This window comes from Haliaeetus leucocephalus, unplaced genomic scaffold (genome assembly GCF_000737465.1).
Source record: "Haliaeetus leucocephalus isolate CR32 unplaced genomic scaffold, Haliaeetus_leucocephalus-4.0 Scaffold195, whole genome shotgun sequence".
Lineage (NCBI taxonomy): Eukaryota > Metazoa > Chordata > Aves > Accipitriformes > Accipitridae > Haliaeetus > Haliaeetus leucocephalus.
The window spans coordinates 7,602,167-7,629,055 of NW_010972631.1; the positions used below are offsets into that span (position 1 = coordinate 7,602,167).

The following is a 26,889-nucleotide window of genomic DNA, read 5'->3' on the forward strand; positions in this document are numbered from 1 at the left end:
CGTTCCCCCCGTGGCGGCCGCCGCCTCGTCGTCGGGCGGCCCGCGGCTGCGGGAAGTGCTGTCGCGACTGAGCCTGGGCCGGCAGGACGTGTCCGAGGCGTCGGGGCTGGTGAACCAGGTGGTGTCGCAGCTGATCCAGGCCATCCGGAGCCAGGAGGGCAGCTTCGGCTCCATCGAGCGGCTGGGCGCCGGCAGCTACTACGAGCACGTCAAGGTGGGTGCGGGGGCACAGGCGTTTAAGGGTCGCCACGTTAATGAACGACAGCTAACGATAAAACCCGGCCGGCTTACCGAAAGGTGGAATGTGTGCGCGGTTAGTAAGAGAGACGCTGCCCGAGGGAAGGCCCCGTGCCGGTTTTTCGGGGATAGGTTTTCCCAAAAAGCAGGTGAAAGAGCGGTACCTTTCTTCTGGTTCCAGCTCAGTCTGAAACAAAGCCAAACACAGGGACACTTTCTGGAGTTTTGTTGGTTTTTTTTTTTTAAATCCAGCTTCAGGCATAGTAATGCTCCCCCCCCCCGATTTCTGCATGCATTTATGCATTACTCTGAACAGCTTAAGAATCTTAAAACTCTCTTAAAAATTAATAAGTTGGAAAGCTGGGAAATGAACTGCTCTTCTCCACTCGAATGCACAGCAATCTTGTAATACAAATCTACAGAAGTAAGCTCGTACGTCACACCAGACATGAGAAGTACACCAAGGTAGCTGGAGATAAACCGCAAGTGGTATAAAAGCCTAAAGGGAATAAAACCTAAGTTGCACGTTGACTGTTGTATTCTCGTACTTTCCAGATATCTGAACCAAATGAGTTTGACATCATGCTCGTAATGCCTGTTTCAAGACTTCAGCTGGATGAATGTGATGACACTGGAGCCTATTATTACCTAACATTCAAAAGAAATCCAAAAGAGAAGCATTTGTTTAAGTTTTTAGATGAAGATGGAAAATTATCAGCCTTTAAAATGCTTCAAGCACTAAGAGACATTATTAAACGAGAAGTAAAAAACATTAAAAGTAAGTACTGAGAGAACAGGCTTCACGTTGGAGTGCTAAAAGTCCAGTTACATTGGGTATATGCATTGCCCTGTTAATAAAATGGGATTTTCCCCCCAGTCAACTGTCTCTGTGGCAGTGTAGCCCTAACCATAAGCCCTCCTGTCCCCAGTATCCCAAATTTGCTCTCGTGCTAAGAATCACCACAAATACATCACAGCTAATCATATTATGTGATTAATCCATTGCTCCGCTACGCAATCCTCTTCCCTTTAATATTCATTAATTTCATATGGATTGTCACACATTTGGTACTTCCTACACAACCTATGTATTTTGAATCTATGTATCTGCCATGCACAAAGAGCCATTTGCTGAACTGGTAGCAAAAGGAAGAGCTTTCTTTTATACATTAGCTACTATTTTACATCCATCTATATAGAAAACATATCCCTTTTTAGGGTGCTCTTTTTTTCCAAAGCCTTCAGAAATGTGGCCAAATCTCTTTCCATCTCAGTACTTTCAACAGTGAAGTGGCTAGCTGGAAAACATTACTGTATTTCTGATTCTGTAGACATAGGAAATCAAGTGGGCAGTTCAAGAAGAGCAATCCTTATTTTGTAGAACTCCTCAACAGGCCTTCTTAATGTTTTATTTAAAATCCATATCCTGTAGGATAAAGAGCCAGCAACTGAACCCAGGTATTTCTTTTGATTATAAATTCCTCTCAAGTAAAAACCTTAACATTCTTCAAAAAACAGTTTCTAATGTTTATATATATATATAAAAAAAATGAATTTCTTCTTTGTTACTAGATGCAGAAGTAACTGTGAAAAGGAGGAAGGCTGGAAGCCCTGCAATAACTCTTCAGATCAAAAATCCTCCAGCAGAAATATCAGTGGACATCATCTTAACTTTGGAAGTTCAGCAGAACTGGCCGCCCAGCACACAGGATGGCCTCAAAATTGAACAGTGGCTTGGAAGAAAAGTCAGGGGACAGTTCAGAAACAAATCACTTTATTTAGTAGCCAAGCAAAACAAAAGAGAAAAGGTTCTAAGAGGTACTTCAAATACAATAAGTTATGACATATCTTCTCTACAACTTGATCGCTGTTAAAAGTGCTATATAAAGGGTATCCAGTTTCTGTTCAGTATTCTGCCTTTGAGGTGCAGATCTTTACCTTATCCTGGATATATCCAGATCAGAGACAACTGAAATCCTTCTTTAAAACTTTAGATTTGTGACACTGCTCATCCTCTACAGAAGTCTAAAGATAAAACTCCTCTGCCAGGCTGTACACTAACCATTCCCAAGAGCATTATATTAAATCTGCTAAGTCAGGCACATGGATGTGAACCTTTCCCATGCTAGCGCTGTACTTAACAGCAACATCCACTCCTTTGCTTTGTAAGAAAAAAAAAAAAAATCTAAAAAGGCAGGGAACAGCCCTGTAAGTGGGACTGCATACACAAGTTACATACTTCTGCAAGAAGTAAACTGGGTACTTTTCTAGCAAGATACATTATTTATTACTGAACCCTGGTATGGCTACAAGATTTTTTTTTTTTTTCCCCTCTCCAGACGGCTGTCACACCAAGCCTACATTACTTTGCAGAAACATCCCAACTTGTCATTGCATTATGAGAACTGATGATTTCAGTAGAAAGAGTTCAGGCAATCTGTTTTTTTGGGGTTTTTTTTGTTTTTGTTTTTTAATTAGCATGCCCATCTTAACAATGCCAAGTAAATCATTATTGCTTTACTGGGCTATGTCTTCCTGTGAAAATTCAAGGCAAAGAGTAAGCAAACCAAACAGGCAAAGGAAACAGTCTAACTTACATAAAGAAGACAAAAATGAGTGCTGGTGTTTTAAAAACAAGGGGTTAAGCTATCTTAATCATTGTTTTCAGAAACATTACCAGAAGAACAAAAATAAATGCTTTAGAACAGTCACCCTACCCCAGACAAACTCACAAGCCTATGACTTGCACAAAGAAATTGCAACCAATGGTGAAGATCTTTTTATTCAAAACCAAAATGGTTATGGAGTAAGGTTAGTAATACAGAACAGAAATTCAAAGGTAGTAGATTTCTACGAGTAGCGTAATTCCCCAAATCATGTTCAACAAATGCAGGAAAGTCCAGAATTAAGCTTAAAGTAGATCCAAAGGTCCTTAAGAATGTAGTTAAAGCATCCAAACAATTAACTATATCCTATACTAGTAATATTCTTTGCCCTATATTAATAGCATTCTTAATAACATGTCTTTGTGTGGAACAGCTGGGGAATTAAGGCAGAATTAACTAATTGTAGTCCCTCAATTACAATTTTTGGTTTTGTTTTTTTTTTTTTAGGGTGCAAAGAAATTGCTGATATTTAAAATTAAGCCCGTACTTGTAAAGTGTCTTTTTTTTCTAGTTGCAGACACTGGTACTAACTGCTGTGGAACAGTTTTAACAATCTTGTACTCAACTTTAGGAAACACCTGGCGACTCTCTTTCTCGCATATTGAGAAGGACATGCTGAACAACCACGGCAGCTCAAAGACATGTTGTGAATCTGATGGACTAAAGTGCTGTAGGTTGGTATTTCATATGAATATTTTACTTTAAGCCTGTATGAGCCAGGGTAGTGCTGTCTAGCACTGTTTCAGTTTAGGAATTGGATCTAAGACTAATTACTCAGTGAGCAAGAATAAGGCTTTTAGGCATCATTGTTCTACAGCAGTACAATACTGCACGTACTCGCCAAACGTCTGACTTGCATTTACTCAGCAGGAGGTGGAAACAAATTACATTGCAGGTTTACACGCCAGACTTGCCTTAGAAAGCAAAAAGATGCGACTTGTTAAATCATCTTTCCCAAACAGTCCTGTTTAGAAGAACCAGCTTAAAAGTCTGATGACTCAGCTTTCTGAGCTTTGGGAGCAAAATTACACTTCGTACCAAGGCAATTTCTAAAACGATGGTAAGACAAGAACTGCTGAATGTGATCAGGATGAATAAATGTGATTTTTCACTCCAACAAAAACTGGTTTCCACATGTCTTCAAAGAGGAAGAACAAAATCTGCATGAGATAGAGTACACCTCCTTAATGGCAAACCAACTTCTTAGTTTACTTAATTAACATCTTGTACTGAATCAAGAAAGCCACAAGATCACTAAAGCGTAATTCTTTGTCTTTGCTTTAAAAATTATCAGACATGCTGTACCCCTATCTAGCAATGTATTATTAAACTATATATACCTCTTCCCCTCTTGGGCTGCCACAGGAAGGTGGGGGCATTTCCCTCGGTGTAAATCCAAGCCAATAGGGCAGCTTTAATCTTAAGCAGTGCTCCAAGTTCATGTTATACTGGTAGCATCTGCAGCTGGGAGACTGTACTATGTAAGCACACTGCTGACCAACGCTTTGAATTTCTGTGCTGCTGTGGCTACCAAAGTGGTGCATGCACAAAAACTATTGTTTAAAGTAGAAATCCTTGACTGGTGGAATCTGACTTCATGGGCGGGACTCCTAGGATTATCGAGACTGTTGCTGCACTTACTTTCAGATTTTATTCAAAACATTACTAAAAATGTTATTCTATTACAGTAAGAACATTTTTACTGCTTTCATGAATAATGTGTATTTAAAAATCTAAAATACATACTTAGAACTATGTAGTAGAAGGTACCTAATAAATTCTTACTTATTTAACAGGAAAGGTTGTCTTAAGCTTCTGAAGTATCTTCTAGAGCAACTTAAAATGAAATATACAAAACAGTTGGAAAAATTCTGTTCATATCATGTCAAAACTGCTTTTTTCCACTCGTGTGTCATGTGGCCAAATGACACAGACTGGCATTTGGGAGACCTGGATTACTGCTTTCAGAAATACCTGGGATATTTTCTGGATTGCCTGCAAAAATCTGAGCTGCCACACTTTTTTATTCCCCAATACAACTTGCTCAGCCTGGAAGATAAAGCGAGCAATGATTTCCTTTCAAGACAGATAAACTATCAGTTGAACAACAGATTCCCAATATTTCAGGAGAGGTATTAAAAACATTGTTTACATTAACTATCTAATCATGTATACTTGCATATTTAAAGCCAGAAGATCTGCAACTGAAGTTACTCCTCAGTAGTCTGATACTACAAAAACCAAAACAAAATCCAGAACACTAAGAGAAAGTTGCATACTTCAGTTGCGCTGCTTAGCCATAACCCTTAAAAAAATAGGACAGTTTAAGTAATATTTATCTTCCCTATCCAAATGTAGATGTCACCTGAAAAATATCTTCAAGGTATGCAAAGAAAGTACAGAAGAATTTGGAGTAGTTAAGTTTCCCACATGTAACTTCTACGATTCCAAATATAAAGGCATCAATGACTGGGTAAAGTGAAAAATGATGATTTTATTTAAAATGAAGATCCATTGCAGAATATCCAAAATACACTCCTGCTTTCAAAAGAAAACAATAAAAAGTCACTGGAGTTACTTCGACATAAACCAGAACAACTTCTCCAGATCAGCTGGGTGGATGAAGACCTTTTGCAGAGGACAGTCACCAGCAGCAGAGAGAGAATATGGGATCAAAACAGTATGAAGTTCCTGAAGTAACTTACCTTCTCTGAGTCTTTTCACTGGACTTTGGATAGGAAGCAATCATTATCTAATGTGCTGCAAAAGAGTAAATGTTATTGTGCCAATGAGCATTTGTGTGACAACTCTTGTGGAAAGAAATGTATCTTCAACCTGTATCGAGGAGGCAGAGTCTCCATGTGAAAGGTTATCAAAACCAAAATGCAGCATGAACCTGACATTCTCAGAATTGGAATTCAGCTCAGTTTTTCTTATGTTGAAGAGTATGTGTTTTAGGAAAAAAAAATAATAATTGTAATATTTTCTATTACTGAAATCATGCAGCTGATAAATACAGAGCATTTGGGAACTGCTGTACTGTATTTTGCTTTTTCTTAAAGCAGCCATGGGAAGTCCATATTTTTAGCCTACTTTCTGAAGGCAAAATAACCTACTGGCTTAAATAATGCCCAGACTTCACCTCAGTTATGAGGATATAAAAAAAGAGGGAAGGCCAGAAGAACATTTAGAGAATAATTTTGCTATAATAGTCTCATCTTACTAGATTCAGTTTATTAGTTATTCATTTCATCATGACATGAATAAACACAAGTTCAGACTAAGTGTCAAATGAAGGAATAGCTCCTTCCCATATAACTTCCAACAAGTGAAAACACACCCCATTATCATTAAGCAGTCTGTGTGACAGAACCTGACATCCAAATGTAAAATTTGAATCAACTTTATCTGAAAGAAATAGAAGCAGACCTTGAAATGTATCTTTTCCTCACGACTTTGTTAACATTGCTCCAGTAAACTCTGGGTTTTTTCCTCCTTAAGCTAGAAAACTATATCCATGAGAACAAGAGTAGAAGCTGGTTTTTTTCCAGTTAGCCACGAACACATACTTCTTGTTATGCTCTCCTCCATCAGAAGGAAATGCAGACTTCTCTCAAAAAAACCCAACCTTGAGACACAAGTCTTAACAAAATTACTTCCAATGTTAAGCTTTAAAATAATTAAAAAAACCCCGCCAAACCCAAAAAACTTGCTTCAGCAAACACCAATTACTGCAAACAGAGTGGTTTTCAAATAACTAAGTTATCCTTGGAAATACTTATGCATGCCACTGGCAGATGTGGCATATCAATGCAGAAGTACAGTACTTTGAAGCCACACTGACAAACATGGCTTACATTCACTAATCCAGTTCTCTGAAAATAAAAAGAAAAAATACGTTTTACATTCATATATATTAATACTGTATTTAATTAAAAAACCTAAACCCACAATAGTTGTTTTTAACTAGTAGATAATGGCTTTAGAAGTTATGCACATCACACAAGAAAAAAAATAATGAAATTCATTTTTCTTAAGTGAAAATAGTGTCCAAGCACAAAACTGGATTTACTTCTACATAAAGTTAATCCAGTTTTCTTTTCTAAGCCAATTTTTAAAACACATTTTATTTAAATGGGACAGGTACAGAAAACAATCAACTGACAAAAGAAACTAGTAAATTCATGCCCATAAATGCTAACACTAACTATAATCACTTACTTTGTTTCAGTAACTTCAAGGGATTACAGTTACTTTGAGGGCTTTCTCTGAGGTCTTCGTATATCCTTTTCAATTTCTTTTCTGATTTGAAATTGTTTGTATCTTTCTGCCATTGCAATAAGCTCATTAGGAACTACCTGATAGGAAAGCAGCATAAGAACAAGGTCAGTTTTAAATAATTCTAAACTTTCAGACTCTTGCTTTACAAAAATGGTATTTGTGTGTTCCCAAACTTGATTTTGTTATTTATCTGGCTCCTGTCACTTTGCAGATTGTCTTTTCTGTAGAGATGCATAGGGAAATCTTTTTACATAGAAGTATACTGAAATATATTGAAAAATAATCAGCACAGTGTCCCTGGATTTTCAATTACATATGTATGCTAGTATCACCATATCTGATGACAACATATAACCAGCTAATTAAAAATTTGTATTTCAGATCGAAATCTATCTTTCGGTGACAATGAACAGCTGGAAAAAACATCCCGTGCCACTAAAAGGTGATACCATACCATATATATTTGAATGTTACACTATTATGATTGATATTAAATTCCTTTTCGAAGTTTTAAGAGCCTTTGAAGAGAAACTTCGGTACTTAAAGTGTTGCCATAGGAAGGGTTCTCACATGGATAAAACAAAGCTAAAAGAAAGAAAACAAGGGCAGGAGAAAGTGGTCAGTTCTCCCACCACCGGGAGGTCACACGAGCATCTTACCAAGACCCGTGGTGCTTTCTGGCATGTTTGTAATTAGTGGAAAAAATTATGTGTATCATCTGCACACTTTGTCACCTCAGAGTTACTCATGTTTGTAAGGAATGGGGCCAGATGCAAAGAATTACAGACAGACTGTATTGGGTTGAGTGACACTGATCGTTGAATGAAAGAAAAACAAACAAACAAACTATATACCATTCTTACAGATCATGGAACAAAGGCAGTGTCCAACAAGCCTTCTTAAACCAGATCAGGCATAATGCAGACATTAACGCAACATTTACTGCAAAAAGCAGTATAGGTGACTACACTGTCAGAAGAGGTTTTAGATCACTAATCTATCAAAGCCAGCCTGCTTCAACAATCCGATACAGCACGTAGCCACGCAGCAGCTAGAAGATACCCAGTCCAGAATCAGTGTCCCGATTGGAGTGAAGAGCAAGCTTCTGCGGTGCGTGTGAGCATAGTATTAACGTGATTGCTCAGCCTCTGTGCTTTGTCCCTCCGCAAGTGGCACAAATACAGTGCAAACAGTACAGTACAAACAAATTTAAATACTGTTAAGTCTCCTTAGAAACACCTAGATCTGGCAATGCTTGCGCAGGTGAAGAATGCAGCCATGACAAAGGGCCTGATGGAGCAGGAAGGTATATTCTTCCAGTTCCAACTTCTTTTGTTAAGCTTTATAATTCAGCAATGCTTGCCATTTGCTATCAACAACTTTTCTTAAGCTAGCATAAGCGTCAGTTCATTAGTATACATTTTATGTGCTGAATTGGTCTTACTGGTAGACAACTGCCCTGGTTGTCCGGAGTCCATAGAACAGGATGCCTATGCAACAGTCTATTCTGCCTAAGTTTTAGACATTGTTTAGAAATGAAGTGAAAAATGATGCATATCTCTAGCTGAAAGTCATTACAGGAAGTAATGAGACAACATTACTATCCAGCTGAAACACTGGATAATTTTCTTCCTCAGGATCAGATCAGATCCTCTCCTACAGCATGAAACAGAATTTATTCCAACTAAAATTGCAACAATTTCTTGCAAGAGTTGTTCTTGAGTGGACACAAGAAAAGAGTGGGAAAAAGCCTGGATATGGAACATAAAAATCTCAGTGAGGTAATATCCAGCATCTACATCCAGCAAGATTTTTACATGGACAATCTGTGTATCTGCTAAACGTAAAAGCTAGGTACGGTAGTCCAAATGAGAAAACCAAAAAGGATAAAGATGCCATAATTTTTATGTAACACTCTTGGTATTAGAGAGATCAGCGTTCTTCTGCCTGATTCCCTAATAAATCTGTCCATGCTTCCTAATAAGCTTATCTATAAAGATCCCTGCAGCATGATACAGCAATCTTTCTCTTGTACCTGTTTTTCTTTAGGGAGATTATCTGTACATTCAAAATCATGGAAAACATCTGGCTAACAAATGCACCTTACTTGTTTTGAAATTGAAGTATTCTGAACCTTCAGACCATGTTTTCAGTTGCTCTCCTTCCCTTTTGCACGATGCTTTAAGACTGAAGTAATGATATTTTCACTGTCATGAGGAAAAAAAACCCTGGCTGTATGGGTACTTGCCTTCTATCAGCTATAACTAAAAGTCTGAGAATAATGTTGTGACTAACAGTTACCCTTGAAAGTAAGGATTCAGAGATGCTCTTTTTCTCCTCTGAACTCAGAGACTCGTTCCCAGTTGAACTCACACACGTTAAAAGTTTGGGAACTTCACAGTCTGCAGCAGGAGACAAGGCATGGATGGTAACAGCTGACTCGGAACAAGGGAGCTCTAAGTTATATTTAACTGGCTTCCAAGTATCATTACCAGTTTAATTTCTTACATTTTCTGAAGAAAAAATCCACAAACAAAACCAAACCAAAAACCAAAACAAAAAAAACCCCACCCTAAACAAAAACCCAAACCCTGCAACTTTAAGAAGTTATCATCAGGGGACAACTCTTTTTTTTTTTTTTTCTTTTCCTCCCTCAAAAGCATCTTATCACGTTTGCAATAAGTGGCATATCTTTCAAAGAAGAGTTGTAAAACAGAAGATTCAGGTGAAGTTCTAACTCAGGGTTTAAAGTTTGAGTTAGTGCCCACAATAACAACCACAGGTCCTTGGTAAAAAGCAATTCAGTTTGTACTCAAACTCCCATCCCTCAAAAAAAAATTTAAAATTTCAACTTGAGTCAGGGCATGAACTGGGGGTTTACTATAAATCAGGCAAAATACTGTTTCTTGTTACAGCAAGGAACAGCAACATAATTGCCTCTGGCTTCTCAGATATGGTAGCAAGAAAAGAATGTTTCTTTAAAATAAAGAAACAAATCATATTCCAGTCCTATCTCCCATACTATTTACAAACATCTGTAAGAAAGATAGTTTGGAAAAGTACATGCAGATATCACAACTGTCAGATACAATAAACTGAAAGATAGCTTAGCTTTTTCTGATACAAATATTGTTAATATTTACACTGTTAAGTAAGAACACTGGTACATGTGTCCAGAAGTGAAAGACTGGAATAAAATACTATGAAATAAAATAGATCCCATGTGCGTGTATGTTTGTTTCTTCTTCTTTGGACATGGAAGGCTTTGATTAAAGTTCCCTGTTCTTTGCTGGGACTCATCTGTAAGGTAAAATACAGCTAAGGATATCCAGGACAAGAGAGACTTAAGTACCCATTTTTTGCCTGAGACATTACAAACACTCACCAAGAAAGTTTCAGGTGGTAACCCAGAACCAATATAAATCTTACCCAGTAAGATGTATTCTTACTTGATTTGCTCTTTCCAGAATCTCAATCAGCTCAGATGCAACCCTCCAATCACTCTTAGTGACAAGCGTTACTGCCTCCCCAGTACGTCTAAACAAGGAATGAAATAACTGTTGATCCTCAAAAAAACTGCTGCTAGGCTTTTCCTATTGACCTACACAGTAATAAATTGTACTACAGGCAGTATTATTGAACTGCTAGATAAAACTGGCTTGAGTATTTACTATGCACATGACAGAAAGCAACTTTTCATAAAGATCAGAATACGGCAATTCACCTAAAATGGAGCAAAGGCACAACTCATTTAAGACTTTTAGACAATAAACCTAGCATAAAGACAACATATGTAAGTATGAAGAGACATACACTCATATAATGATTAAAATAAGCACATACACAAGAAAAATCACTCTTGTGCCAGCCTGGGAAAGCAGCATTCAAAAGTCCTAACACCCAACTACACCACCATGATAGGCTGAAAACCTTGAATTTATCTATGTTTTTTCCCAATGGACTGTCTAAGAAACTAAACAGCTCAGCTCATGGAGAGACAAACAAGGAAGTGACACTTCAGAGTATCTACACTGAAGTTGTTTTGAACTGTAATTCTTCCCCACATTTAAACTAGCTTTCAAACATCTCTGATTTCCATCCACTTCAATGAAATAACAGAAAAGTGGAAAACTTGTTTGCCTTAAATTTAAAAGTGAACCAATTTCAAAACATAAAGCAGTGTGTTATTATCTAAAATATACTTTGATAGACTTGGAGTCTTCACTCCCCCACTGCACATCCCTGTAGCTCTAGCATTTGACAAAAGAACACCTATGCAGTGCATAAAATATTGACAATATATTACTATTTTCTTGTAAACACTTACCCTGCTCTTCCAGTACGACCTACTCTATGAACATATTCTTCAATGTTGCGAGGGAAGTCAAAGTTAAAAACATGAGTAATATCATGCACATCAAGGCCACGGGATGCCAAGTCAGTAGCTACCAGTATTCTGACTTTGCCTAAAGTAAGTACAACAGAGAAAGAGAGTGGGAGTTCATGGAATGAACAGAAAATATACTCCAGTCTATTGGTCTTCTAGTATATAATGCACTTATTCTTAACACATGAAGGAAAAATATGCTTGTTGCATATCACACAGAGTTAACTTCAAATACAAGGTGGTAAGTAAGCACTCAAAATGTGAAATAAAAATAATAGTAAGACGACAAGTAGAACAGCAGGGTGCAGGGGAAGCAAGAAACATGCCTAGCTGATATAAAGGGTCTGTGAAAAGAACAGAAACTTCCAACAACTATATTCTCAGCTGGCATCCTTATCAACAAAGGATTATTCTTTGTTTTATTAACATGTGATCACATAACCCCAAAGTATAACCCTACTGGCATAATCAAGAGCAGAACTGTTTCACTGAAAGCACCATCATTTGACACTTAAATTTACCATTCTGTAGACTAAGACAATATTGATCTTTTCACAGAGATTTAAAAAATAAAATAAGTCTTACTTTTAAATAATTTAACTCTTGGACATTCCAAATTTTATTTAAGAGCAATCTTTTTGTTTGCTGGGGTTTTTTTTGTCAAATTAACAAAATAAACGTATCATCCAGAGCTCTTTAATATTTTCATTTCTATGGTACAGAAGAGACATGGCACTTACAAATAGGCAAAGTCCTGCACATGACAAACTTTAAAAACCTGGGCTAAACAAACCACTACTTCAGTACAAACATACCTTTCTTGAAGTCATCTAAAGCCTGTTCTCGATCACACTGTTCCCTGTTACCATGAAGCGACTGTACTGGAATTCCCTGGAGACCAAAGTCACTTGCTAAGTCATCAGCTCTAAGATGAAATAAAACAATGGTTCTTAAAAGGGGGGGGGGGGGGGGAAGTGCAGCATCTAGATTTAGTTCCAAAAAGCTAATAATGTGACAACAAAAGCTAAATGTGTGCCTAAGGACAAAACCCTACCTAGGTCAGCTGATATTTATTATAAAACAGTATGAAAGCAAGAATATTCCCCACATAAATGTTTGCTTTTATTTATATGTAAGAAAAACAACAGATGGATTTTTTGTGTTGTTCACTCAAAAAGCTCAGGTATGGTACAACGGCCACCCCCCCCACCAATCAGGCCTTGTATGCACCAGCTGCCTATGAAAGTAAACAGTACATCGCATTAATGTATCCCCAAGAACCTTAACATCTACTTTATGTGAAGTTGAGATTTACCACCACCATTAATGATATTGAAAAGGATACAAACTACCAGTCAGTCTGTAGAAATGAATAAACAAACAAATAAAAATACTACTACTACCAGCATATTGTTGACATGAGCTGTTACGCTTGGTAATTATTATGTGAACTAAGAAATGATCCAGTATTTCCGTTAGAAAAAAATGAAGAGATGTAATGCTGGAAAGTGATTACATACGTAAGTTTTTTTCCCACAAAAATGATGACCTTATCTTTTGGCTTCATAGAGTCAATGAAATATTGCATGAAAGCTTTCTTTTCCTCCTCAGCGATAACAATAACTCTCTGTTCTACCGTATTTACTGCCTGTTAAACAGCAAAAAGGGATGTTAAGTAGAAACAGGTTAGAATAATACCATTTCTGTTAATTCTCGTATTACGGTACTATAAAACTAGTAATATGATACCATGAAAAAACTATTTTAAAACCAAAATATGTATCAGTTTGGAATTCAAACAATGCAGATTTATTCGTTGTTTCCTAGTTGCTTTAGGAGAATAGTAAAATTTGTCTTTAAGCAGTTTGCCAAATCATATATTTGCAGAGATTTAGAGGGTACAGATTAGCAGACCAGTGAGGTGAAATAAATATTCCCAGTATTAGTGAAAATCAGATTAAAGTACTTAAATTTGAGTATATTTTATGTTAATCCAGAGCAAGTTGGAACAACGGCAGTCTTACTTGAAAGGACAGCTTTTAAAGAAGATTCTGTAATCTATTTGAAATTATCAGTTCTGTTCAATTCTTCCAACAACAGTTTGTAAATAAAACTTTACTTCATTATATTTGAAGGTTGCCATAGAATGTCTAAGGTATACTATGCAAGTAGTATAAAGGTCTAGACATTCTCATGGCACTGCATCATGATTTTGTGGCAAGGGTTGAACAATCAGCCCAGTACATAAAAAGATCCTCTCTCTGTGTGGGAACCCTTCCCCCCCAGAGGTCACCTCTTCAATTAAGAGAAGCTCCTGTAAAAGAGATGAATGCATCGGACAGGAGAACTAAATTGCACTTGGTATCTTTCAAATTCCTATCCTCTGTCTTTGACAAGTAATGCCCTTTGATAAAAGCATAGGTCTGAACGGAACAGATAAAAAGTACATTTCCCCCCCGTATTTCCACCTACAAGTGCACTGGATACTAAGTTTCCTCATTCCCTATCACTAAAAAAAGTGGAACTGAAAAGGAAAACTTTGTAATTTAAGAACCAAACTCAAAGCAATCTCTGGACCAGGATGCAGAGATCTTGGAAGAACTACTATTACTGTAAACTCTGGTGGTACTGGAGTCAACTACACATTGCTGCACAAGCATGACAAGTATGCAACTACACCTACATATTAGAAGTTTTGGACTTTAAAGACAGTTCTTATTCCAACATGTACATTCCTGCTCTAGACAAGTGCCCTTCAGGAGTTTAGCACAGAGCTTCCGCTCCCTTTGACAAAGCAGCAGTTAAGAAACACAGGTCCAGATAAGGATCTCTACGCATTAGAAGGAAAAACTTCAGAAAGATGAGTAAGGAACAAGAACTTGCTGAACAGAAGTGAAGGCTGTAAAAACAAGGGCTCAGGCAAGAACACATGGCGCTGTGAAGTACAATATTCAAAGTTCAATTTGATCGATACTTGTCGATGGTGACATCTTCTACTGAAGATCTAGGACTTCAAGATCTTGTTACAGAAACATAAGAACAAAGTTGCTTTCTACTTTTTTTTTTTAGTTCTTTCTAACCTTTTCACAGTGCTTTAGAAGAATAATATGGAGCTGTTTTTTCAAAGTTCAGATTGATTTTAACATTACATGCATTTACTTACATATATTTACAAGCAAAATATTCCCTGGTTTAACTGTAGGTTCTTCTCCAAAACAAAACAAAACAAAAAAGCGCTCAGGAACAGAACAACTTACTGCTAAGTCAAGAGTGCCAACATATACAATCATAGGATTTTTCAAATAAGATTTTGCTAGGCGACGAACACCGTCAGGCCAAGTAGCACTAAACAGGAAACAAAGAGGAAAAGAAGCACATAAGAATAGAGTGCAAAACCTTCTCCAATTCATTAATTTCATCACATTCTTCTTTCTTTCTTATACACCAGTGAAACACTTGAGTCTGCAATAACAGTAGTGAGTTTATGTAACATTCAGAAATAATCTTAATGAGTAATTAGTAAATAGTACTCAAGCTTTAAAGATAACTTTCTAGGTTAAAAGTACAGGCAACAGTTCAGGAGCCTTTCTAATGAAGCCAAAAGCGAGTTTAGTAGTTCAATGATACCTAATAAGTTTCTAGTCAGTTTTTATCTCTAAAACAATAGCTCCAATGCAAAAATGTTATAACAAAAATTATTGTTGGATTATTCTACTGTTAAGCTCCCAAAGCTGCGTAATTTCAAAATTAATCCGAGTACAGCCTAGCACAGATACTGATCAGAAGGTTAGGATACACATTTGGTCCTAGATGGAAAAAGGGAAGTTGGCATTTCAAATTGCTATGGCAAATTCTAGCACTCCCAAGACACCTTCCTTTTTGGGAAGAACTCAGTTGTTTTTATAGCTGATGTAAAACATCAGACAAGGGGTACAAAATGAAAATAAAATTGTCAAATGACTCATTAGGACTGACTAGGCAGAATTAGAAAGAAAACTGGTGCCATTCCCATTTAGGCTGGTAAAAGTTGTAATAAAAATGACACACTTGTTTTGAAGTTTACTTGTTCAATAATCTTATGTTTACAGTGTTCAAGTACTGAGCACTATTATGCTTACATACCTTGTCATAACAGTTTGTCTGTCAGGCCTCACATCTATTAGGATCTTCATTATCTGAGGTTCAAATCCCATATCCAACATTCTGTCAGCCTCATCTAAAACCTGCTCAGAACAACTTTATTTATTGTGTCTAGTTCCTTAGATAAGGGTTTCAGCAGACATTACATGGCAGACCATTTTAATGGTAAGAATTTTAATTGCAGAATCCACTCCATAATGTATTGCAAAACCTGTTCAACTTCTATTTCACCACTCCAATTTTCTTGAGGCTTTTTTTCATTTAGTAATACATTTGCAGGCAGAACAAGAAAATCCACAGCACCTTTAAGAGCACTTAAAAGTCAGTGAAGAAGAAACTACAACTGTTTGTTTAACAAGAATTTGGTTGGTGCCTAAAACTAAGCACAGAATTAAAAAAAAAAAGAGAGAGAGAGAGAGAGAGAGAGAGAGAAACCAAAACCAACCAAACCTGGGTGCGGGGGACCCCACACAACACACTTTCAGTAAGACATTTTTGGTAATTTAAAGGGGAAATCTCACTTCTACCTTGTTAGAGATCTCATACCAGATCAAAATATCAGTTATCAATTTAGTTCCTCATTAGAAGTAGGAAAAAAGCCAGACCATATATTCTGGTTCACACTAGGACACTGTAGAACTCCCAGAGCTCAAACTTGTTTCATCTGGAACAAGTGAGCTGAAGGTCTGAGTACAACTGTTTGGAACTGACTTTTTTTTTCTAATATACAAACACACTTGTGAATGTTTTCAGAGTCTCATACAAAGAAGGCAGCTGCCATCCAAGACTCATTTTTCTCCTTTAATTTTCAAATAGCGTTTATATAAATCAAAGTTCTATGGATCATGCTTTTAAGTACTGACATTTTCTAGTCACTTATGTGGAGACATAAGACTTTGATGATAATCCCTTTCTACTGTCCTTATTTTGCTGTTCCATTCTTGTCAGATGTTTTATTCTATTAAAGGTTTTTAGTACATTATCTATGTAGATCTCTGAAATAATAACAAATCATCAGCTGAGAGACAGAAGACAAGAATTCTATTTCTTGATTTAATTCTCTAATCTTCAAAGGACTCACGGAGATTTCATTAACGACTTGGATTCTAATACAATGGCAAGGCTGAAACATCATTAATTTTGTATACAGAGTTGGCTACTATGCCCCTTCCAGCAGCAGAAGCTTTCTAAGCTATTAAGCACACTGGTACTTTGCTGGAAAGGGAGAAGAAAGCACGTAAGTATGTGTATTAGGTGGATCAGAGCAGTGAAGTTTACTTTCCTTATTTCTGATAGCTGCTTAATAAACAAATAAAGGCTTAATGAATAAATAAATAAAGGCTGTAGTAGATATAAGATAGAAATTAGCACCATTTTTTCCAAATGCCTCGTAGCCAGGTCCTGGTTTATAAGCTATATCTCCCCCCAGCTGACATAATCTTAGGTTTCTTGTTATCTATACATATTTACTTTTTTGTTAATATTATTAATTTCAGTTCTATTTTTTGGCAAGAAATTCTTACAAGCCAGTTCTTCATGTGAAAATTATTTTCTTTCCTCTTTTTAAATTAGTTATAAGTTTTACACTTTTTTTTTTGTATTTGAAGAATAAAAGGATGACTCCAATCTACCTTCTATATCCTACTTCATGATTTTTCTATACAGAGATATATATATGTTTTTAGTATATTCTTTCACCTAAATGCTTCCCAATTATTCATGCACAACTCCAATTTCCTTCCTTATGCTTTATGAGCATAAAGTCAAAAGAAAAAAAGCACTCAGATTACTGATGAACGAATACCAATTTACACTGAACACAGTAAAACACAAAGCAATCCTCAAATGACATGTACTGTAAATAATCAGGCCATATATGACAGAATTTCCCAGTCTTTCTTCCAACATCATGAAAAAACAGCTTATCTTGAATAAGTGGGTTCCTAAAAATCTGAATCAAGACTGCACCTAACTTGATGGTTCTGTCAGGCAAGATGACAAATTCCCTGCCTCCAGGGCAGGTGAATACCTTGTGTACAATGTATATTCAAATATAATTAACTCTAACAGAGTTTGGGTTTTGGCTTTTTTTTTGTTTTGTTTGTGGGTTTTTTTTAAACAAACAATTGTATCCCAGTCTCTGACCTTGGAAGGCCTTTGGTAAACAATTATATCATACCAGGAAATAATACTCAGTGCACTTTGGGAGCATTCACAAGACTCAACAATATCTTTAAATGAAAGCTGTAAATGAAGCTCTTCAGTGAAGAGCATTCTTCATCCAAGGTGTTAAGTTGAAGTCTAATACCCCTCTCTTTTCTCTGAAATAAGGCTTCAAGATTAAATTATTTGTTGGCTGAAAACTGACAGTGAAAGCATCTTATATATTAAAAAGTACAAGAAACTACAAGGAAAAAATATATGATAAGATTAAAAAACCACAGAATTTTGGATGTTCAACTTCTCATATGGGACATAAAGAAGCACAGCATTTCCAGAAAGTCTGAAGCATGAGATGTTAACCACCTTGCAAAACATGGTCCTTGCACTGGTATCAATATTCTGAAAATATTTAACTGCTAACAGTACAACAAATGTTTTTCTCCTGCTTTACATCATCATATTTTTCAGTTTGATAGCTGATTCTTTTTAGTAATGTCATACTGTAGTATATCGTGCACATACTGAAACATCTGATTTTGGTTACATACATCCTCTTTGCTTTACAAAGCAGCATGTGCTGGAGTATGACCATACTTCACCTTGGTAGAGAAAGATTACTAATGTTCCTATAGTCCTCAGAAAGCAGGTTTTCAGGCCTTTTTTCCTCCTGCTTAGCAATTACATGTTACACTTTTACACAAGGCTACTCTTCCGTCTTCCAATAATCCTCTTTTTTTCTAGATGGCCAAATTTCTAATGATGCTATACCACCACTAGCCTTGCCAGTAAGCTCACAACTATTACCTAGAATTGGAGCTAACTCGTTACGGCATAATGAGTATTTAACCCTCAGAGGGGAGTGGGGATGGAGATAAGGGAGGGAAAGCAGGCCAAATTGTCAAAGTAGGCAACAAATCGCCAGTTAAACAGACAACTCACAAATAATTTGAGTATATGAAAGTATTTTACAAAATACTTTGTATGGTTTTAAGCGTCCAGAACAGCAAAAGGCAAGAATGGAATGAAGACAAGGATTCATAACAATGATATTTTCCCACTGAGCTCAAAAGAAAGTCAGTCACCCAAACACTTAAATACCTAACTGTTTCTGACTCTGGTGCTTACTGCACAAGTTCTAATAAGAACGTGAGTCACTGTTAACCTTTGTAAGAAAAGGAAAAGACAACTTGGGAAAAGCATTTCATCCATTAATAACTGATCCTGACAAAATGAAGTTTAAAACAGCAAACATTACTAATGTGAGATAACAGTTTAGCTTACTGTGCTAGAAGCCTGTTTTATTTTTTTCTAGGGAATATTCCACATCTGCAATGCAGTTATGGCAAGTAGGAACCATCCTGCCAACACCAATCTCAACATTAAGATGTATTGTAATTAAGACTTAAAAAGTTTAAAAAAAACTTCATTAAAACTTAAGTTCACACTAAGTTAACCACTTCCCAACTGGTGCAATACTCATCCCATATCAGCTACTTGCCAAGTATGTTATGCTCTTCAAATTTATGAAGTTGTTCATCTGAAGATCATTCAGTCTGCCAGGAGTAGCAATAACAATATCCACACCTTTGGTAACCATGTTTATCTGTCCTTTTCGGTCCCCACCACCATATATGCAAATACTGAAAAATAAAATTTTTTTACAAAAGCAGTGTATTAAGGTTCATCTAAAGTCAATCTTTTTCAAATAAATGCCACCATGTTGCTTCATTTTAAAAAGTATCGTCTGGTATTACCAAGACGAAGGAATACAGCAAGTGTGACTGATAGTATCACAGTAAATAATGGACTTAATACTGCATGATACTCCCTCAACAGTTCAGCAATAGCTTTCTGCTGAAATTGCAGTGAAAGTAATCATGAAAGGAAGGAAGATGGCTATGAAGCTATGAGTATGTTTTGGGTTGTTCTGAAAATATTCACACCAAAATAGACAAACGTATGACAGGATGCATGATTTTCTAAACAGTACCATCAAAAGTCAGATGTTCTGCTGTTATAACAACCAACACATTCAATAAGGTATCAGGCTTACACACAAACTTAACATGCTCTGCAAAACTCCTTAGCATTTTTGGGAAGGAAGCAGAACATACATTTCACTATTTGATGACTACAAGACTAATTCTGAATGCCATACAAAGTTACCAGAGAGCCCTAAAACTAAGTTTCGGAGTACAGTAATGTCTGTTGAATACCTTAAATGAAGATCTACACTCTCAGCAGGTTTGTGGATGAAACCACACTGGGAAAGCAGTCAATACACTAGAGGGCTAGGCTGTTACTCAGAAGAACCAGAAAAAACTAGAGAAATGGGCTGACAGTAATCTCATGAAGTTTAACAAAAGCAAAAATGGGGATGGAATTACCCCAATGGCTGAGGGCCAACATGCTAGAAATTGGCTTTGCAGAAAAGACATGGGCAGGCAAGAAACTGAACATTATTCAGCAGTGTAACCCCACAGAAAAGAGAGCCAGCTGTGTACTATGGAGAAGGTAGCCAGCAGGTTGAGAGAACTCGTGGTCTCACAAGTGCTGAGTAAAGGGGAATAACACCTCAAGCACAATATCCAGTTTTTGTACCCACTGCCTCTATTACAAGACAGACATACCCATACTGGAGCAAGTCCAGCAGGCAGCTACCAAGATGGTCAAGGGGATGGAGTGCATGATGTGAAAAGCTGGTAACCAGGCTTGTTCAGCTGAAAGAGGAGAAGGCTCAGGGAGATGCTACTGCTGTCTACAACTACCTAACAGCAAGATGCTGAGAAGACACAGCCAGACTCTTCTCAGCTGTCCACACAGAAGGACAGAAGCAACAAAGCTACAACACATAGAACTCCAACTATATAAGAAATAGATTTTCACCATAAGAATAGTAAAAACAGGTATTCTAAAAACTGGGGAAATACAAAGTCTGCATTTACTACCTTCCCCTCCTCTCTTAGCAAATGCAATTTTAGTAGGTGAATTAAGCCACAAGCGGTAGGAAAAAAAATATTACTTAACAAGCAAGTGAGAAGTAAGATTACCTTTTAATTCCTTTGTACGTGTACTTCAAACATTCTGCCTCTACTTGAAGTGCCAGTTCTCGGGTGGGAGCAAGGACTAACATTCCTGGCCCCCCACGCTGATCTTTGGATCTGCAATAAAGCATCTTTAGAATGTGGGCTAGGCAAAGTCCATCGCATCTGACATCGACTATTTTTATACCATTCTAGACTTTCTCAGTAACAGAATCTATGGTGACAGATTCGGTACTCATTCCACCAGGTTTATAGGTTTTTTTCCACTTTATGATTTATTATATTCTTTACTAGAAAACCATCATGTAGGGGGTGGGGGCGGGGGGAAGTACCCACAGCTAAACAAGTCAGACATGTAAGCAGTCCTTACATTGGTTGTGAAGTCAAGTGAATGAATCCAGGCATTAAGTAGGCTAATGTCTTCCCGGTACCAGTCTGTGCTATACCAATAAGATCAATTCCTTGGAGTATGATCGGCCATGCCTGGGACTAATATAAACCAACAAATACTTAAATATACTTTTCTCTTGAGCTTTAGTTAAAGAGTCGTTAAAATTGAAGAAATACCTGAATTGGTGTAGGCTTTTGAAAACCAACTTTTCTAATATTAGCCATAATATCAGGATAATGCTCAAATACATCTTCAAATTTACAAACAGGATTGGGAATGCAGCGTTTTTCACCTTCTTTTAAGTCATCACAGATTATATTATTATTTTCTTTCCTGTATAGAATTAAAGAAGTGCAATTGCTTTAACATCTCATTATCTGAAAAAGTAGAGCTAACACAAAAGACTGCCTTTCTGACTTTTTTTTTTTAAATTCCTGGAACAACAGAAAACAAGTTCAGGCTCTTGAATGAGACTTCTAACTCTTCTTCTAACTTTTAAGAAAGCCTTACTACAGAAACACTTCTCCTGGAGGCATCAATTACCATTTTTTCTTAAGAGTGATTAATTTGAAGTTATATTTGGTTATTAACATGAACTGCAGTCCTGTCGTATCAGACTTCAGTTATACTCTATTACAAATTAAATAACTGTGACAAGTTTTTAAACCTAAAGACAACCCAGAACTCAGAGGAATGGATTGGACTTCTTTGTGAAAACTCTATATTCTGACAAAAGCCTTCCTGAAATATTTTCAGAGCAGCTTCCTGGATGCTCTAGAAAATACAAACAGAACAGTTTAGAAAAAAGAACATTGTCAGTAAGACAAACTGAAAAAAAACCCAACAAACCCAACCCAAAAAAACCCCAACCCAACAAAACCCAAAATACAACAACACACACAAAAAGCTACATTAAAAACTGAGGTTCTGAGGCTACCCCCAATTAAGAGGTATTAATATGCATAAGTAGTTTATCTTCATTCCAGTCCTGTACTCTTCTGAAGATTGCATTCAGCAAATAGTTTTACTTCAAGCAGGGTGTGGGCTAGGAAAAGAATGGGTAATTCAACCTCTCCTCATGTTTACATTTTTTTTTTCAATTACTGTCTTTTTTCCCTTAAAGCAAATAAATTAGATGAAAAAGGAAAAACATTCCATTATCACACAAGTGCTATTCCTCAATGCATGTTCTGAACGTACAGAACAATGTTCTGTTGCTCTTGACTAGCTCTGACAGTAACACATACATATACTTCAAGGAAATGGGCATCAATTCCATGCTTTGCTCGCTGTGGCAACCTTTCTATGGTGGGCATGCAAGAGGAAAACCAGACACGATGCAAAAAGAAAAGTAATAAAAGGTAATGATTCAAGAACATTCACCAGCTTCATTAGAACTACTGAAAAGGGTTGAAACTATTACCAGGGCCTGAACCAAATCACTTGAAACAGATCAGCTGCTTTTCTTGCAAAGTAATCATGTAGCTTGCTGGATCACAATGAATGGATACAGTTAACTGAGGCATGTACTCAGCAGGATGTACTTTTAAAGACTAGATGGATAGGAAGACAACAGTAACAGAACTTGAAATTTGTTCTGAAGATGGTATTTGACTAAAACATATGGGGGAAAAATGGTAGCCAAGAGGTATTCAACATGTGAACAATCGTATTTGGAAAGACCTAGAAAACGTGAACATGCTGTCTCACAAAATGCAAAGAAACAGCCAAAATGAATGAATGGTCTTGATTTTTTTCCCTTCTGAAAGTCAACTAGATGATACACTTTTAGAGAAGCAGTTAATCCCTAACGTTAATTTTCCAAGCAACTAATAATACCCCATCTGCTAGTTAGAGTTTAACTCCTAAGAAAGAGTTCCTAAGAAGATCTAGTTTATTACAAGACCCTAACATTAATGCTGCTGTCTCAGTATTTCATCTCCCACTTTCTGGCCTTTATACCTTAATAGTTATTTTTGCCAAGCAGATGATTCCCTATAGAAATGATCTTACCGCCATAGTTCCACTTCTTCTTGTGACATAGATGCAGTCCTTGATGATTCTTTATAGAAGTTTTTCTCAATTGGAGGCAAGTCTTAAACAATGAGAAAAAGTAAACTCAAGACAGTAAGAAATGCTACAGGTTCAGGGCAAGTCTTCTAAAGCTTAAGATGGAAATTTTGAAAGCCAAACAGTGCCTTGTACTAGAAGACTAGTCAAAAGTGGCAGAAGACTATTGCTGTTCATGTAAAAGATGAAGTCTGAGAAACACTGAAGTATCTGCAAAAGAATCACTTCCCCACATTTCAAATTCTAAAGTAATTTCTACTCACATATATAGCATAACATTTAACAATTCTCAGATTTTTGCTGTGGCCACATACAAAATAAGAGCATTTTTAAAGGGTGAAGTAAAAATACCAATTGAATGGCAAGTTTAAGTCTTCACACAGCACCTACAGTGTCCTCCATGACTATGCTGAGAAATGCTGATGTGGTCACTTCACTGCAAATACTTAACTAATTTGGACACTGAAAGATTCAGTCATCTCAAAGCAAAAAGTGGAAACGTTTAAGCATTCAACAGATTTATCATATAAAGACAAGTACCATACAATCAAAATTTTAAAACTAACCTGCCCACTTCATAGCTTCATATTTAGCTTTGTTTTCTCGAAGAGAGTCCCAGTTAATCACTGGTTTCTTTGGGTTATTTTCAGGCTTGATAATATCCAAGATTTTTCCTGCAGAGTTAGTACCAAAATGCTGCTGTTTCATGGAATCTGTTGCAGGGTCAGGGAGACACACACCCTCACCCCCCCCTCCAAAAACCCACAAACACCTTATTTTCTTTTTCTACTGTAAGGCCTCTTACGTGATTTTGAATAGGCGTGAAGCATTTAAATAGAAAATTCTTTCCTAGGTCTTAGACTGAAACATCAGTAAAACATGTATAAATCCATTTCTGATAAAAAAAAGAAGCACATCACATCTTTAGCTACTTAAAGAAAGTAATGACAGGTTCTGAAATGCTGCTCCTCCACCTATCAATAAGGCTTGTTGTACAGCAGGCTTTTGAAAAACTTGTGAACCCAGTAGATGATGTGCGGACAGAAAGCTTTATTTTTAACAGCTACAAGAGCAAGGTTTTCTTCTAAAGCATCCAACGACACCACAGTAAAGTCTCAGTGTAGTTACACTCTATACTTTTTTGATGAGGTTAACACTTTGTAAGAAAGGTTTTACACTGAAGATAAAAATGGCAACACAATTATGTATTAGTGGAAAAGCAGGAAACACAGGGAAAACACAGACACATGTACTAAGGAAGTGTTAATTATTTCTAGTCTCTTGAAACATACTCATCCACCTTCTAGGGCACTTCTAAAATCAAAACTCACAGCTACTCCATTCCTTATTCTAACACTGGAACACAAGTCTCAGATCCCTTCTTCTTCATCAGTGCCTCAGATCAACAACTATGGATGTTGTTTGCCCATGCAAAAAGTTGTTGGGAGCACGTGAAAGACAAATACCAGTAACATAAGCAGCACTTCAACATACAATCATTACTCATATATCCATGTAACAAAGTTAACACAATAAAGCCTAGTAAAGTGAGGCATGATGTGCGACTTCAAATCTTAAATGCTAACTTCCCATGAAGTAGTAAGAAAATAGCATCGCTCATGCTATAATTAGTACATGGTACATTAGTACATAGACTACATTTATAAAAGCTTATCGAATTTTAATACTGCACAGATACTACATTAAAACTTAAACTAGAACCAATACTTGTATTTCGGGGGAATTGGACAGATAATGCAAGAAACCAAGTAGTATAACATTCTGCATTCATTAAAATTGTTGAAAACACACAGGAACAGATTTTCATAGAAGTCTGGCAGTTTGAGGGCGGGAAACTGTTCATAGCTGAGAAAGGAGGATGTCTAGATATTTCTAAGGAGGTATGCCATTGCCCAAGAACAAGGCAAGAGTTAACTCACTTTAGTAAAATACCAATATAAAAACACTCCAGCAAACTACCGAACGTATGGAAAGACAATCCATTGTCTTTTTTTTTTCCAAACCCACATTTCTTACCTTTTTCAGTCCCACCTCTAATGTAGTTTTGTCCAGATCTCATAACAGCGTCGTCAATCAACATCTTGGCTTTGTTTTGCACAGCAACACTGCCAAAAATCTTTACTTCAGCTTCATAGGTTCCCTTTATAACCTACATTCATAAAACCTTACTGAGTTTTTTTAATACTGCAAAGACAAACATCATATGAGAAAACGTACTGAAAACAATCTTTGATTTTTTTTTTGTCTGAATTTTAACTTCTCTTCCCAGGAAAAGGCCCTTTAATTCCCTTTGCGAAAGAAAGGAAAACAAATGCATACATAAAAAAAAAAACCCAACCAAAACAGTAAGCTTTTCCTGCTTTCACATACCAGTCAAGTGGCACCCTCAATTCCACTTCCTTTTTCCCAATTCTTGTAACAGAATAGAATTATTACAGCTACTGCAACATCCTTCAATTTGCTGCAGTAATTCTGAAGCATGGAAGCAAAACAAAGTATGTTCCCAACAGAGGCCAGGCCTGGATGACACACAGCACATGGTACCTTTATCCTGGAACCCGAAGAATCCTCAAGTTCTCTTATTTTAGCTCCACCCCGACCTGTTATAAAGATACACTTAAGCTATTACAGAGATTTAGACCAAACCATCAAAAACTACACATGGTAACTCTAAGCATTTCAGTTGTGACCAAAATCTAAGACCTTCATATGAGCACACGCATCCAAAAGTAAAAGAACTTGTGACACTGAACTGTTGGAAAATGCAGGTAACTTTTTTGGCAATTAACCAAACGCAAGGTGCGGGACGGGGGAGACACCTCAGTTGAAGAGATGCAGCAGCAAAACCAGCTCAAGAGCCACCCTTCCTCCACATGACTGGAGAGGGGCTTCAGCCCACTTACAGACTGCTGGCCGTAAGAAACAGACAACCCAGCCACTTTAGGGAGGAAAAGCTCAGCTACCCTGGCCAGTGGGAGAGCTCCACTTTTCAGCCAGTACCCTGCAAAAACATCCTGCCATCCTCAGGCGAGAGAGGTGTAAGGGAATCACAAGGGGCTGGGGCCCTTCCACGGCCGAGGAGAGGGAAGGCAGCCATGCACCTCCTCGGGGCACAGAGGGAGGGAGGGAAGGGGGGTTAAGGGCCCACACCAACAAACCTCTCGGGTCCTCTCCTCCTCCCCCCTCACCTCAGCGGGCCAAGCCCACCCGGTGTGTGTGTGTGTGCGTGCGGCCGTTATTACCTATGAGAGCCCCGACCAGGGCGTTATCGAGGTGGAAGCAGAGGGGCGCCACGGCGTCCCCAGCCTGGCCGGCGGCGACTCGGGGCGGCCGCTGCCGCGCCGCTTCCCGCGGGCCGCAGGAGCCTCCAGCGCCTCGAGGCCCCCGCTCTTCCTCTCCGAGGCCGACCGCCGCCTCCCACCGCCACTCAGCGCTCCTTCGTCCCCCGCCGCCCTCTACGGAGGCGCGGCTCTGCGACGGGAGCGGCGG

General features: G+C 37.6%; 2 protein-coding genes across 2 annotated transcripts in view; one reads left to right on the plus strand and one right to left on the minus strand.

The window, feature by feature from the left end:
- The window catches only part of MB21D1 (Mab-21 domain containing 1), a 5,398-nt gene extending 356 nt beyond the window's left edge, over positions 1-5,042 (plus strand). Inside the window, exons 2-6 of the mRNA XM_010565824.1 lie at positions 7-214; positions 793-1,015; positions 1,810-2,055; positions 3,475-3,577; positions 4,700-5,042. Coding sequence (XP_010564126.1) covers positions 7-214; positions 793-1,015; positions 1,810-2,055; positions 3,475-3,577; positions 4,700-5,042 — 1,123 coding nt within the window. The remainder of the gene's footprint in view (positions 1-6; positions 215-792; positions 1,016-1,809; positions 2,056-3,474; positions 3,578-4,699) is intronic.
- Positions 5,043-6,765: 1,723 nt separating this feature from the next.
- Positions 6,766-26,889, minus strand: part of DDX43 (DEAD (Asp-Glu-Ala-Asp) box polypeptide 43) — a 20,202-nt gene continuing 78 nt past the window's right edge. Inside the window, exons 2-18 of the mRNA XM_010565825.1 lie at positions 26,643-26,871; positions 25,945-26,000; positions 25,432-25,549; positions 23,946-24,053; positions 23,323-23,404; positions 21,486-21,642; positions 21,289-21,407; positions 20,925-21,035; positions 19,373-19,514; positions 15,694-15,794; positions 14,829-14,916; positions 13,092-13,219; positions 12,387-12,496; positions 11,512-11,650; positions 10,634-10,721; positions 7,158-7,261; positions 6,766-6,778 (exon numbers count right to left, since the gene is read on the minus strand). Of these exons, the coding sequence (XP_010564127.1) occupies positions 6,766-6,778; positions 7,158-7,261; positions 10,634-10,721; positions 11,512-11,650; positions 12,387-12,496; positions 13,092-13,219; positions 14,829-14,916; positions 15,694-15,794; positions 19,373-19,514; positions 20,925-21,035; positions 21,289-21,407; positions 21,486-21,642; positions 23,323-23,404; positions 23,946-24,053; positions 25,432-25,549; positions 25,945-26,000; positions 26,643-26,871 (1,893 nt within the window). The remainder of the gene's footprint in view (positions 6,779-7,157; positions 7,262-10,633; positions 10,722-11,511; positions 11,651-12,386; positions 12,497-13,091; positions 13,220-14,828; positions 14,917-15,693; positions 15,795-19,372; positions 19,515-20,924; positions 21,036-21,288; positions 21,408-21,485; positions 21,643-23,322; positions 23,405-23,945; positions 24,054-25,431; positions 25,550-25,944; positions 26,001-26,642; positions 26,872-26,889) is intronic.